The sequence below is a fragment of the Spironucleus salmonicida genome, chromosome 1 (genome assembly GCF_000497125.1).
Source record: "Spironucleus salmonicida strain ATCC 50377 chromosome 1, whole genome shotgun sequence".
NCBI classification, from domain to species: domain Eukaryota; phylum Fornicata; order Diplomonadida; family Hexamitidae; genus Spironucleus; species Spironucleus salmonicida.
Window position 1 is genome coordinate 1,018,522 of NC_090596.1, and position 13,450 is coordinate 1,031,971.

General features: G+C 37.8%; 10 protein-coding genes and 1 pseudogene across 10 annotated transcripts; 4 read left to right on the forward strand and 7 right to left on the reverse strand. All coding sequences in view use genetic code 6, as the record gives it.

Annotated features, from left to right (window-relative positions):
- Nucleotides 1-14: 14 nt before the first annotated feature.
- SS50377_20681 (Protein disulfide isomerase) lies at nucleotides 15-1,133 on the reverse strand (the record flags this gene model as incomplete). The annotated part of the gene is made up of 1 exon (XM_067904621.1): nucleotides 15-1,133. One exon carries the CDS (start codon nucleotides 1,131-1,133, stop codon nucleotides 15-17), a length of 1,119 nt encoding a protein of 372 aa, XP_067768103.1.
- Nucleotides 1,134-2,139: 1,006 nt separating this feature from the next.
- SS50377_20682 (uncharacterized protein) lies at nucleotides 2,140-3,630 on the reverse strand (the record flags this gene model as incomplete). The annotated part of the gene is made up of 1 exon (XM_067904622.1): nucleotides 2,140-3,630. The coding sequence occupies one exon, from the start codon at nucleotides 3,628-3,630 to the stop codon at nucleotides 2,140-2,142; it is 1,491 nt and encodes a 496-aa protein (XP_067768104.1).
- Nucleotides 3,631-4,033: 403 nt separating this feature from the next.
- SS50377_20683 (Ribosomal protein L10a) lies at nucleotides 4,034-4,684 on the reverse strand (the record flags this gene model as incomplete). Its single annotated transcript, XM_067904623.1, has 1 exon — nucleotides 4,034-4,684. The coding sequence occupies one exon, from the start codon at nucleotides 4,682-4,684 to the stop codon at nucleotides 4,034-4,036; it is 651 nt and encodes a 216-aa protein (XP_067768105.1).
- A 182-nt stretch (nucleotides 4,685-4,866) lies between these two features.
- Nucleotides 4,867-5,196, forward strand: SS50377_20684 (uncharacterized protein; the record flags this gene model as incomplete). The annotated part of the gene is made up of 1 exon (XM_067904624.1): nucleotides 4,867-5,196. The coding sequence occupies one exon, from the start codon at nucleotides 4,867-4,869 to the stop codon at nucleotides 5,194-5,196; it is 330 nt and encodes a 109-aa protein (XP_067768106.1).
- Nucleotides 5,197-5,202: 6 nt separating this feature from the next.
- On the reverse strand, nucleotides 5,203-6,507 carry SS50377_20685 (uncharacterized protein; the record flags this gene model as incomplete). The annotated part of the gene is made up of 1 exon (XM_067904625.1): nucleotides 5,203-6,507. The coding sequence occupies one exon, from the start codon at nucleotides 6,505-6,507 to the stop codon at nucleotides 5,203-5,205; it is 1,305 nt and encodes a 434-aa protein (XP_067768107.1).
- A 699-nt stretch (nucleotides 6,508-7,206) lies between these two features.
- On the forward strand, nucleotides 7,207-7,818 carry SS50377_20686 (Transmembrane domain-containing protein; the record flags this gene model as incomplete). Its single annotated transcript, XM_067904626.1, has 1 exon — nucleotides 7,207-7,818. The coding sequence occupies one exon, from the start codon at nucleotides 7,207-7,209 to the stop codon at nucleotides 7,816-7,818; it is 612 nt and encodes a 203-aa protein (XP_067768108.1).
- A 9-nt stretch (nucleotides 7,819-7,827) lies between these two features.
- Nucleotides 7,828-8,910, reverse strand: SS50377_20687 (Acid phosphatase; the record flags this gene model as incomplete). Its single annotated transcript, XM_067904627.1, has 1 exon — nucleotides 7,828-8,910. One exon carries the CDS (start codon nucleotides 8,908-8,910, stop codon nucleotides 7,828-7,830), a length of 1,083 nt encoding a protein of 360 aa, XP_067768109.1.
- Nucleotides 8,911-9,070: 160 nt separating this feature from the next.
- SS50377_20688 (uncharacterized protein) lies at nucleotides 9,071-9,322 on the reverse strand (the record flags this gene model as incomplete). Its single annotated transcript, XM_067904628.1, has 1 exon — nucleotides 9,071-9,322. One exon carries the CDS (start codon nucleotides 9,320-9,322, stop codon nucleotides 9,071-9,073), a length of 252 nt encoding a protein of 83 aa, XP_067768110.1.
- Nucleotides 9,323-10,214: 892 nt separating this feature from the next.
- On the forward strand, nucleotides 10,215-10,856 carry SS50377_20689 (uncharacterized protein; the record flags this gene model as incomplete). Its single annotated transcript, XM_067904629.1, has 1 exon — nucleotides 10,215-10,856. One exon carries the CDS (start codon nucleotides 10,215-10,217, stop codon nucleotides 10,854-10,856), a length of 642 nt encoding a protein of 213 aa, XP_067768111.1.
- A 48-nt stretch (nucleotides 10,857-10,904) lies between these two features.
- Nucleotides 10,905-11,507, forward strand: SS50377_20690 (Protein disulfide isomerase; annotated as a pseudogene).
- Nucleotides 11,508-11,608: 101 nt separating this feature from the next.
- SS50377_20691 (uncharacterized protein) lies at nucleotides 11,609-13,237 on the reverse strand (the record flags this gene model as incomplete). Its single annotated transcript, XM_067904630.1, has 1 exon — nucleotides 11,609-13,237. The coding sequence occupies one exon, from the start codon at nucleotides 13,235-13,237 to the stop codon at nucleotides 11,609-11,611; it is 1,629 nt and encodes a 542-aa protein (XP_067768112.1).
- Nucleotides 13,238-13,450: the final 213 nt, after the last annotated feature.

Sequence of the window (13,450 nt, forward strand, 5' to 3'; positions counted from 1 at the left end):
TAGTAGCAGGTCGGTCACTCGCTCTTCTTGGCCTTCTTGACCGCGGCCTTGGCGGGCTCGGCCTTCTTCGGCTCGGGGTCGGACTTCTCGGCGGGGGCTGCCTCGGCCGCGGCGGAGCAGCACTTGACGGCGCACACGGCGAGGGGCACGGCGACGAGGAGGCCGGCGACGAGCGTGAGGGCGCCCACGATCAGGGCCTGCTGGAGCTGGCTGTACTGGACCACCCAGCCCATGAACTCCTGGTACCTGCCGCGGAGCTCGGCCCTGGCCTTGGCGGGGGAGCCGGCGACGGGCGCCACGAGGCCCTTGCGGACCTGGTCCACGAAGGGGAGGAAGCCGGCGAAGTCCGCGACCTCGGCGGCGTACTTGGTAGTGCCGTCCATGACGAGCGCGCAGGGGAGCACGGTGCAGTTGAAGTCCTTGATGAAGGAGTCCCACTTGCCGCCGTCCACGTGCGCGTAGTTGAAGTCCCCGGCGGCGGTCTCGACGGCCTCCACCACGTCCCTGACGTTCTCCCCGGAGGCGTGCGCGTACATGGCGAGCTTCCTGAGACTGATGTCCCTGTAGTTGTCGGGCCCGAGGGCCGGCAGCAGGCCGTGCTTCACGCTCAGAATCCATTTTCTGATAGTTTCACCATCAAATTTTCCTTAGAAAATAACTTCTCTGTCTTTACCCTTAAAAACAAGCTTATTCGCACCTTTTTTAACTTCAATTTTAACTTTTCCTTTTACTGCTTCAAAGAGCTTTTATTCTCTGCTAAGTTACTCGCTGAACCAGATAAATTTATCACCAGTCTCTTCTTTTCCTTCAATAAGTACATCTCCTTGCATAGCTTCCATAAAATTGATCATGGCTTCAGCATTACGCTCACCATCATAATCAAAAGTATTTCCTCCATAGAAAAACTTAAGTGCTGGGTAACCTGATACTCCATATTTTCCACAGACTTCACTGTTTTCAGTACAGTCGATTTCGACAATATCGTATTTAGATAGTGTAGAAAGTCTTTCATACTCTGGAGCAAGAGCCTTACAGTGACCACACCATGGAGCAAAAAACTTGACAAATTGAGTTTTTTCTGGTTCAAATGTGCTTGTTGTTTGAGATAGCACTTCAGCCAAAATATATAGCATTTGATTTATGGAAAGAAAATAACGATAAATTCGAAATAGCAAACGATTATATTATATGTAGATAAATACAAATGAAAAATACCTAAGATATTATATACATAATAAACATCATTTATAATACTATTAATAATTGTTTAATTGCTTTATATTATTGTTGATATTATTATATTGGAAAGCCTAATGTTTCGTAGTTGCGCCTAGAATCAAATTACGTGGAATAAATGTTATTTAATTAATTATGAGTATTTATTCCTTTTGTTGTTTAAACTTTATGGATCTTGAGTAGCATTATTTCTTATAAATTGTATGCTTCATTTATATCAATTCGTATTGTACCGGAAATAGATATCATAAAAATATGCTAAGACTAAGTATTTTATTTAAAACATATTTAAATCAAAATTTATTTTTAATCTTAAAAATGTTTTACCATTAAATCCTAAATTAAAATATTTCTAATAAACTTATATAAATATTTTAGTATTATCTTTTTTTATAGCTTGTTATTAATTTTGTGAAGCCTGATCACTTTAGTACTAACACTTATATATCAGTAATTATTAAACATATATGTTATAATATGAAATATTATGATAACTATACTTTATATTTGAGTTTAGTTTGACTTCAAAGATTATAATAAATAAATATAGATATTCAATATGTAAAAAAATAATCCCTTATTATATTACTCTTTTGATTTTAGATATTCTTGTAAAATAATTAAATGTTTCTAATTTCGTATAAATAATTATAAATGATAAAAAGATATAATATAGAGTAAAGCTATAATTAAATTACAAATATTATTCAATTAATATATATATTTCACTAAGCAAATATCTTTGGCATATTTAATACTATTAATAAAGATTATAAAACGAAATATAAAATAATATTAAAATGAGCTAGCTAAAAGTAGTGTCTAAATTATTAACTAAGAAAATATATTTTTCATAATGTAATTTTAAAAAATCATATTACTACAAGTGTTTAACTATTATTATCAGAGCATATCATCTGAGTTTATATTTTTTACTTTTTAATATGTTTTTAAACATTTATATTTGAGACTAAACTAAATGAAACACACCACCACAGTTATTATCATAACAATAGCCATTTGAAGACTCATAAAAAAGTAATACTCATCGTTTAAAGAAATCAAAATTTGCATGAAGCAATCATCTTCTGCTTCACCTTTTAATAAAAGAAGAAAACTTGTCGAATACATTTTTTACATTTTCTCAATTAGTTACTAGTTTTTTAAAAAGTTAACTTTAAATTCAGTATCAGAGGCATTGAAAAAAATATTTTTCGTCAATAAAACTTAATAGTTATCTTCAAGTTAATGCTCTAAACTGATATAACCCTGAATTAGTAATGTATAATTACCAGTTTTTAACTCACAATCTTAAACTACTTTACTATAAAGTTTCATAATATTATTATTTAAACTAAAAATGCTATCAAAAAAACATGTTCTACCTGTTTCGGCCATTAATATATATCTTGCCATATGCCCGCGATTTACCAAGTTTATACCAAGAATAATGGCAGAATTTTCAGCATAAGATTAGATTGCACATTAAAGAAACGTAGATTTGTCTAAAAATTAATTTTAATTCAAAAATAATGAAATATCGTCATCATCCGATAAAAACTAATCAATAGGCATAATTAAATTATATGAACAAGTGCTAAATTTGAAATTCATATTTACATACTAAAATGTTTATGCAAATTTTTTGAAATTTGTATCAACTTTAATATGAACAAAAACACCATCAGAATACAAAAAAGCATCAGTAATTACACCTATAGGTGTAAGATAGCTTTCAGAGATTAAAAATTGGTCTGTCTCAGCTGAATCTTATACTAAATCTCCATAGTATATAGTTAATAATTAACTCTGAATTCCAAATAAAGAGATGCGATCAGAAAAGTCAGGCATACTAATATTGAAACTTATTGTGGATTCTAGAGTAGTGATTATATTCTAATAAAAAGTTTAGCAATTGACTATACAAATGGTAAAAGCCACGTTTGTAACAGGTTCTACTATAACAGGATTAAGAATTACTTCAAAGTGTAGTAATTTATCGTCATATTCAGACTTATTTACTCTCTCAATTACATATGATGAATCTGATCTTGTTAATGTTACTTCTTAAACTTACTAGAAGTACACATGAGAATATGACTTGAGATAAAATGAAACAGCTTAAATGCCAAAATAGTCTGATACTTAACCAACTTAAAATGTAACTATAAGATCTGTATTTGTTGTAAAATTGATAAGAGTTGTTTAAATATCCAGTGTAGAATCTGAAAATCTAAGCTCAAATATAACACCAGGTGGAAAACTGTTACATTGTACGTCTCCAGTGGGGTAAAGATGTAGACTAACAACATTAAGTAATGCTTAAATTTTGAATTATGTTTATATTGTGTAACAATTATCGATGGTTATGAGCTATGTAATTATAACTATCATTTCTACTCAGATTCAAAGTTTGTATTAGTAAATATTATGACAAATAAAGAATTTATCAGTTATTTTTTTAAGTTATACAAACTTTTTCTATTGATAATTATAATTTTTTAAGTATAATCGTTATTATTTAATTTATTATATACTTGAGTTTAAATGTAAAAGTATTGTATTTAAAAATAACATAAATATATAAACAATACTGATACTTAATTAAAATTTTGGAACAGTTAGTACTTTCTAAATAATTATATCTATATTATTAATACATGTAATTATTATAATTTTTAATTAATTTTAATATAGCTTATAATTAAATAAATACAAGTTATTATTGATATAGATTATTTTATCGAATAAAAATTATACTATATAAAAATTTGAAGCAAGAATTAATCACCTCCCCTCAGAAGATACGGACAGATGTGCCCATGGTAGAGCAGATATGAATGGTTTTAATGTTTTACCAACCTTTCTTTAACTGTTCGACGAGGGTATTAATGGTGAGCATGATATTTCTGGTAACGTCCTCAGAAGAGGAGTTAACAAGACCAACAGCCCAGTTAAGGCCGAGAACTTTCTTGAACTGAACTTTAACAGTACGCTTGATCTCATTGACCTTGTTAGTAAGACTGTCTTCAGGGTTAAGGGGGAAAGGCTGTCTGTTGATCTTAGTAAGGGAAGGCCCGAGAACTTTAGTGATATTTCTGACCTGAGACTTTGAAACAAGGACTACATCATAACGCTTGAAATAACGCTTGATCATCTTAGCATCCTTATTGAATTGAGTACCGAGAGCTTCAAAAGCAAGGAATTCGACATTCTCCTTTTCGCATCTACCGCAATCAGCGGCATCAGCAAGGCAGATGATTTTAACGTTAGCCTTGGGCATGCAAGGAAGGATGAGGGGAACGTTGAAACGAGGGTCCTTCTTAGGATCATAGTTCTTAAGACCAACTTAGAGTTCTACGGTTTCAATAAACTTTCTGGGCTTAACCTGAGAGTTTTTGACAACGGTTTCAACAGCTTCTACTACAGTTTTGTGAACGAGAGACATCTACCGAGGAGTGGAAATTACAATTTATTTGCTATTATGTATAACTATAACTATATAATATTAAGTATATATAAAAGTAAAAACCAATTATCTCAAATTTAACTATTATTTTATATTAATATCAAATAGTTATTCTGAATCAATAACTATTATTAAATAAACTTATTTTATCTAATTCCAGAATGGGATGTGGAGGATCATTTATCGAAGAGTACGAAGCAGTGGCAAAAGACGCACAAAGGGAGAAACTACCGCCCTGGATGCGCGAACCATTACAGAAGTCTACAGAGGGTGTGCAGCTCTATCTGCAGATCCAGGAGGAGGAGTTCATCGATTTTGACATTCTAGAGGCAATCGGAAAGCTGGACACCGACATGCGGGACTCGGGCCGCTCAGCGATCTGGAACCCCGGCAAGGGCACGCAGAACTTCGATACGCAGTCATACGAGAAGGTCGACAAGAACCTCTTCAACATCCAGGAGAACCTCTCCGATGAGCAGGGAACGGAGTGAAAGCGATCACTCGGGAGCGCCACGCGCCACACCGGTAAGTTCCCTGCTCCGCTGGCACGTGTGCACGCTGGAGGCCAGGATCACCGCCGTTGACTCTGCGACGTCCGCGAGCTCCTTTCTGAACTCCTGAATTTCGACTCCTTTCTAATACAAATTCTCGTAAAATGCGTCGATTTCGGCCTTGGGGCGAGGAGTGCTGGTTTGGAGCGGGTTTGCTGCGGGCTAATTTTTCTTGTTTTTCTAACCGTTCTAGGCGTCTCTGGACCGCTTTTGGAGCGCGAGCTGTGCGGCGTTTTCGTTGATTTTCGGATTGTAGCTGAACTCCTCTTCTGGCAGATCTGAGGGCGCTGCGAATTCGCGTCTGGGGAGCAGGTAGCTTAGCTCAATCGGGACTCGGTCCTCAACCGTTTTGCTGTTTATTTGGGGCTGGAAGCTGTGCGTGAGCGTTTTACTTTGCTTCACTTTTGCGCTGAGCTTCGCATTGGCCTCCTTCAGCATCAGGAACTGCCGCTGGACGACTTTTTCGGTGACCTCGAGCTCCTTTGCTAAGGTGGTGATTTTCGGCTTAAAGTCATAGTCCTCGTTGTACTTTTCGGCTAATTTGCATACTTTCGCCTTTTGAAAGTCGCTATAACCGGTTGGGTTCTGAACGAAATTCTACTACCTTTTTTAGGCAAGAATCTCTGATTTTTAGTTGATTTGTGGCTAGAAGTTATCCATCTGGACTACGACTTTCTTTTCTGGTTTCGGTCTTTCGGTAAATTAATAATCGTTTATTTTTGGAGAAAATAGGTATTTCTCTTCTTATACTTGCTTAGGCTGGGATTTTTGAATGCTGAACTCCTTGACTTCCGTGGATGTAATCAAATCAATTTTTTTTTATTTCTATAAGTCTAGGATTCTCTATTTCACTGCAACTTGTTGAGGGGTGGCAAAAACGACCTTAGGATATAATTCAGCTCCATTTTCGATTTAAGATAGAACTTGTTTCATAAAATTTTAAAGCAATTCCTCAGGAAGCTGAAATTATTCTAAATAATTCATCGCGATTTATGTGTGCACTTGCCTAATGGTAACCGCACCATTATATAGGAGAGGGTCTAAAACTTTCGGTAATTTGAACGTGTGCCTTGTAGACTCTACATCCAAACCTGCACCAGGTGAATATTACTAAGGGATAAGTAAGTTAATAGTATGAAATTGAGGCTCTGTAATATTTATTTTCTATTATTTCTAAGTAGAGTTCTGTAGAAGTGCAATAGCTCTTTGTTTTCTAGACTGTGATAAAGTAGATGAAAGTGACGAATTCATTTAAAATGGGAATAGATTTGTTATATATTATACCTCAAGCGGATTAACCTCAAAAAATTATAAACTATATATTATCAATATGTTTAATGAATATAGGATATAATATTATTATGGCTCATATTTTGGAAACTTAGACATTGCCCAATGCTCAAATAATAATTAAAAACAATGTTTGATGTTAAATCGACCACTTATAAATTAAATGGTAAATTCAATCAATTTAGTGGGTAGAAAAATCAATAAATATTTTAGCATTTAATATAGTGTGATTCAAAAATATACCAGTATTTTGGTACTTATAAATAGTAAATCCTTTAATGAACTAAAATACACTTTTTTAAATCATAAATAAATGAATTAGTAAATGTAAGTGTAAATAAAATTATGTTTGGCTTATTTTCATAGTATAAATTCAAAATCATGGTTGTTGCGCTAAAACAAATTCGCAATTAATCTTTATTCGTTCATTAATAATATTATTTCTTATAAATTTGTTTTTAATCAAATTATTACTTATTTTTAACATATTAGGATCTAAGGAGTATATTTATTTAATAATTATATTCAAATTCCATTAGTTTTCTACACAAATTTCTATATATAAAAAAATTAACTAGTTTCAGTATTACTAATCAAACTCGCGATTAAATTATATTATTATATATAATTTATAATAAAACTAGTCAACTATAGTTGAGAATGGACGAAAATTAATTATAAGAATTCAAAAACAAAACCCTAGAATTTGCATTAATAGCATCGATTCCAATTTGTTACTATCCATTTATAACGAAAACCTACCAAATGAGCCTTTACCAGCTTTCTGAATTTTTGCAAAAATCATACAAAACAACATTCTCATACATCCAAATAGCTTTAGAGATTTTTCTCTCTTTTTCCGATTTCGTCCTCTTCAAAATCTCATTCCAGTCATCCCGAAATCAGTATTTATGCATTTTCTACCATTCTTCCATATTCATTTACCTGCTTTACGGCTTTGCGCGGGACATCGAGAACCCTACGATTTCGCCCGTGGTCGATATTTTTAACAAAACAATGCTCTTTGGAGCTCAGTTTATCACATATAAGCTCTTCCAAAGCTACACGTCCAATTAACCGGATTTCCAGTCAAATTTCTAGTTCGGAAAGCACCTGCAGAGCCAAATCCAGCAAGTATTCGTCTGCCCCGTTGCGCTAGGCCTCTGCCTCCTGAACTTTCACCAGCTGTGCAAATTCACGAATCTGGTCCCCCAGGAGGCGCAGAACGGAGAATTCGACAACGCAATCCTCATCAACTACCAGTTCTAGTGAGCAAACTCTTCACTGCGCGAACTCCGTTTCGCACATGCCTTTCCTGCTCTCTGCGTCGAGTTTGAAGGGCGCGAATCCGGCGAAAACGGCCGCAATCGGGCACGCGAACTCCCCGCACGCCGCCAGTTTGACGGGCCGGTTTTGGTAGAATACCCTGAGCACATCGCCGGCCAAAAGCTCGAAAACGATGTCGCTGGCGAACCTCGGCAGCTCGCACTCCCAGGCCCTGTTCGTTAGCGCAGACATCAGCGGGGCGATAACGGTATCGTGCGAGGAGAAAATACCGAATTTGAGCCCGGATTGCATGAAGGATTCAATATCGTCGAAAATTGGGCCGATTGCCGCTTTCGTGTGGCTAGTGTAGAGCGTGTCGTTTTGGTTGCAGAAGAGGCCGTTCCAGAGCTTGTTCGTTTCGGCCTATGCCATGCGGAGCTCGTTGTCAGTGGCTGGGTGCGACTAGTTCATCGAAATCGACGACTAGAACGAGTCGTAGAACATGTCCCAATTTAGAGTGGTATTCGTCTTTGCCCTGAGCGCATTCAATTTCTTCAGATCGAAGCGCGTCTGGCTCTCGATGTACTGTTTGAATCCGATACGCCAGTTGCAAAGGTAGTGTGGGAACGTGCCGTCCAGCTGCGAATTTGGAGTGTAAACGGTCACGTTTTGGGGCACTGGGTACATCCCCTCTAGCTGGCCAGCGAGCGAGGCACGCGTTCTTGGAGTATCAGAAGACCGCAAATAGACGGTTGAGGGGTCATATTTTGAGCCGATTAGGTGGGAATATGCGAGTCTCCATCTTTTTCCCAGCTCTTTGTGCTGGTCAAAGCCGAGCTACACTAAATCACCTGGTTCACAGTTTTTAGATGGCTAATTGATCTTATGCTGGTGCTTTCCGTAGGAGATTATTGGCTACAGGCAAATAGGGTCCTATTCGCCAGGCAGCGGGTGGAATGAGGTTCTCGCACCATGGCGTGAAATGACAAGAACTTTTTGCACATCTGAAATTTAGTATTTTAGGTAGCTTTACACTAGAAATAATAGCGTTGTGAAGGAGACAATGATTAAAGTTAAATATTTAACTTTTACTGCCATTAGTGAAATGGCGAAAATAAATAAATTTCTTATATGGAATACAATAGATACTTTGCACATAATTTTTAAATTGTATTCATGGATTATATACAGCTAATCATTCTATTGGTTGAAAAAGTATTTAAATACAAGTAGATCGGTTTACAGTTAACTAATAAATTCACTACATGCTTGAATTATTCAAGTCGTTTAAAATTTGAGTTAAATTTTAAACACTTTCGTTAAATCTACTCTTTTCAGTATGCAATTAATAGTCAGTAGGCAAACTTAAAGTTCTAGATTCAATATGTGATTTTTAATCTTCGATAATAAAAGAAATAGATTTAGGCTTTGGAACACACTAGGTCATTGACTCTTACTGTAGTAAAAATCGATCTGCTGATAAGATTGTGTTATCAACCATTGCTCCCATTTTCTAAAAAAGAGAAAGTACTCTAATTTAAAAATATCTAGTTATCTATAATAATAGATATAATTGGTTATATATAATGTAAGGGAAAAACTAAGTAAATAGGTTAGAAGTTTGTAATTAAAGCAAAAATGAAGGATAATAAAAACTAAACAAAAACGTATGTGTCAGTTTTTTAAATATTGTTATTTAAGGATAATATACAGAAACATGGAAAAACAATAATATACAATATAAGTTGGAAAATTAGGTTTTCTAACACTTGCATTATTTAAAATAACTCATCAATAAAGTGTTTCGTTTATTAGTAAGAGTTAAGGTTAAATAAAATTTGAATCTACTTAAAATTATCTTTACAAATTCCTCGAAAGGGCCGGACGATTTTTGGGTTAGGAATAATATTAAGATTACTTATCATAAAATCTAGAAATCCATAAAAATTATAGGGTTAAGGCTTATTTTTTTATAGTACTATTAAAATATCCCATAATTTACTAAACTGTTATTTCCGATGTATGATATGCTTTTACAACTCAAAGTAGAAATACGACTAGATTAAAAGTATAACCGGAAATTTGTTATCAAAATTAATACCTATGATTAACACTTATAAATTTATTTTATTGTCGTGATATAATAATTAGTGTAAACGTCATAGTGGATGCATTTATTATTTTTTAATTTAATCTCAAATACAATATGTTGTAGAGAAAACCATTATAATGTAAACTGATATACTATTTTGTATTCATATATAAATATTTATCAAGTTTAGATCTTATATAAAGCATAAATGATAATATTAATTATTCAAAGTCATTAATTATCTTAAATTTTATTTATCTGCACTAAATATTATATAATATTTTCTATTTATACCGCTTCTAACTATAAAATGTCACCTGGTAATGCAGTCTAAATTATAAAAATTATAGAACAACTTATTTTCATTCATAATTAAATTACATATTCGTTATAAGTAACAAAGCATCCTCCATAATTGAAACATGTATAGATATCAATTAATCGCCAACTTGTAACTCTCCTAGAGTGTATAAAGACAAAATCTAATTATGGATTTTTTGCAGAGCTTTCTCTACTGTTTGACTAATTTTATCAAGGGACAAAAAGTCTTAATGCATTCTTGAATTACCTTCCTGAAATTATGTCCAACATCGAAATACTTCAAGTATATGACCTCAATAAACACTCAAACCTATTTATTTTTTATAGTAAAATATTTAAGTAGAAAACTTTTAATTTCCAGCTTTTCCATTGTGAATAAGAAGAACGAAAAGTTTTCTAGAAAGAAAAAATAAAAGATTTTAATGTTGCTACAATAAAAGTAAAAGAGCGAGAAATCTAATCTTTAAAATATACTTAACCTAAAACTAATGTTCGGTCTATTAAAACAGTATCTGGTCTTCGAAAAATATGCCAAAAACAACAATAGTTAATTGATAAGTTAAAAGAAAGTGGCCAGTTTATCGATGAAATCAAGCTTTTAGAATTCGAAATTAGGTAGCTAGGTATTTGAAATGAGAGTGGTTTTTATTTTATCTTATTTGTCGCCTTTCATACCTAATGGATTCTGAGCGTGAAGCACGGCCTGCTGCCGGCCCTCGGGCCCGACAACTACCGGGACATCAGTCTCAGGAAGCTCGCCATGTACGCGCACGCCTCCGGGGAGAACGTCAGGGACGTGGTGGAGGCCGTCGAGACCGCCGCCGGGGACTTCAACTACGCGCACGTGGACGGCGGCAAGTGGGACTCCTTCATCAAGGACTTCAACTGCACCGTGCTCCCCTGCGCGCTCGTCATGGACGGCACTACCAAGTACGCCGCCGAGGTCGCGGACTTCGCCGGCTTCCTCCCCTTCGTGGACCAGGTCCGCAAGGGCCTCGTGGCGCCCGTCGCCGGCTCCCCCGCCAAGGCCAGGGCCGAGCTCCGCGGCAGGTACCAGGAGTTCATGGGCTGGGTGGTCCAGTACAGCCAGCTCCAGCAGGCCCTGATCGTGGGCGCCCTCACGCTCGTCGCCGGCCTCCTCGTCGCCGTGCCCCTCGCCGTGTGCGCCGTCAAGTGCTGCTCCGCCGCGGCCGAGGCAGCCCCCGCCGAGAAGTCCGACCCCGAGCCGAAGAAGGCCGAGCCCGCCAAGGCCGCGGTCAAGAAGGCCAAGAAGAGCGAGTGACCGACCTGCTACTATATATTACCGTACCCGCGAAAATGCACGTCTGCCCCGTCACGCCTGGAGGACATCCTCTTCGACTGACAGCGTACGACCCCGATCACTCAGAGCTTCTTGGCCTTCCTCTTGCTCTGCTTCTTCATCTGCTTCATGAGCAAAACGATCCCTATGATGCTGGTTACGACCAGGATGGCTATTACCAGCAGAGAAATGCCCATCACAACGCCCTAAACTACCCTGTAGTCGTCCTCGAAAATGAAATTTGCAAAGATTACCCCAGGCAGCAGGCTAAGCTCCAGTTCGTAAAACGCTTCCGGGTTGCTCTAAACACGCTTAATGAGCATGATGCATTTCACATCGCAGGGGAAGCCTATTGGCTCTCTGAGAGTGTTGACCTTTTGTTGAACCTCGAAAGATAACTTTGTGTCATCGAATGGAGTGGGATCAGAGTTCTAGAAAACCGTGAACTTGATATTCAGAACAGAATTAGGTGTAATATTAAACGCGACTGTAGAAAAAACCTGGATTTTGGCTTGCTTGTAGCCTAAGCTGGTCACCACCGCGGAGACTTCCTTATTTTGAATCTCCACACTCTATTTCTCGATGTGGACGTACTGCGATCCGAGCTGGAAGATAATATCAAGATAGATCGACGTTGATATATCTGGGGTGTTTGCGATGTCGTAGAAGTCCAGACAGAGTTTTCTCTCCAGCTCACGACCCTGGTTGCACGTGAACGACAGAAACCTAATATTTCTGTCAAAAGTGCTTGTCGAGATCGTTACTTACTGCGCATTACTAGCATTTGGGGCCAATCCGGAAATGCGGTACATAATGTTGTCAAATTTTAGTTTATCGATTTACGGTTAGAGCTTTTCAATGTTCGGACTATACTACATTCTGAGCATGTAGATGCCCTAAAACAGGCCCAGCTGCGGCTTCTGCGCTGGGTTCCAGAAGGTGTCGGTTCCCGATACGATCCCCGTGCTGGTGACCTCGCCGATGTTGTGGTCGAACGTGACGACCGCGCCGCCCTGGAGCGACTCGAAGGTCACGGTGGCGTTGGGGGCGACAATCAGCAGCAGCTGCTCGGATTGGGCTGTGCTGAGCTTTACTTCCAGGGTCAGCTTCGCACCGTTCTTGTAGTCGTCTTGGAAGGTTTTGACTTCTAGGCTGAAGATAGACCCCTGAACGTTCAGCGTCGCCGAGGTCAGCTCCCCGATAGTTACAGGCGGCGTTGCCCCATCCGTTATCGTGTCAAACTGGTTGGTGCAGAGCTTGGTGGAGTGCATGGTGACGATGAGCTTGGTCTCGTGGATGTTCACGGTGGAGGAGGGCTCGAAGCACTGCGTGAGCGAGGACTTCTGCTCCTGGAAGATGAAGATGCTGCGCTCCGTGATGTAGCCGTAGGAGTACACGTTGAGCACCACGAACTCCTCGGAGGCGATGTCCGGGACGCCCTCGAACACGAGCTCCGTGGTGTTGGCGTAGGAGAAGTTCGCGACCTGGATGCGCTGGATGGGGATACCAGACTTCTGGAAGGCCAGCTGCGCCTCGACGCCCTGCGGGAAGACGGCGCACTGCGTGTTGTTCTCGGAGGCGAGGGTGACCACGATGCGGTTGATGTTCCGGTTGTAGAGTATGGTGGTCTGCGTGGAGTAGCAGTTCGTGAGGTTAGTCTGGTACTTCGTGTAGATGAACTCCGTCGTCAGCGTTGCCACGACCAGTTGCATTTATAAATTTGGTTTGATGTTTTTTATTTGAATAATATTAATAAATAAAAATATATCTTATGTTTAGTAATGGAATTAATTGTTATTTTTTGATGTATTATATGTTTTTTGTTTTTACATTACTATAGATGTATTAATTAAGTGTATTAACTATCAATAATATTTCACACCCTTCCTAAAATATATGAAAATAAATTTATTGAAAAAATAGTA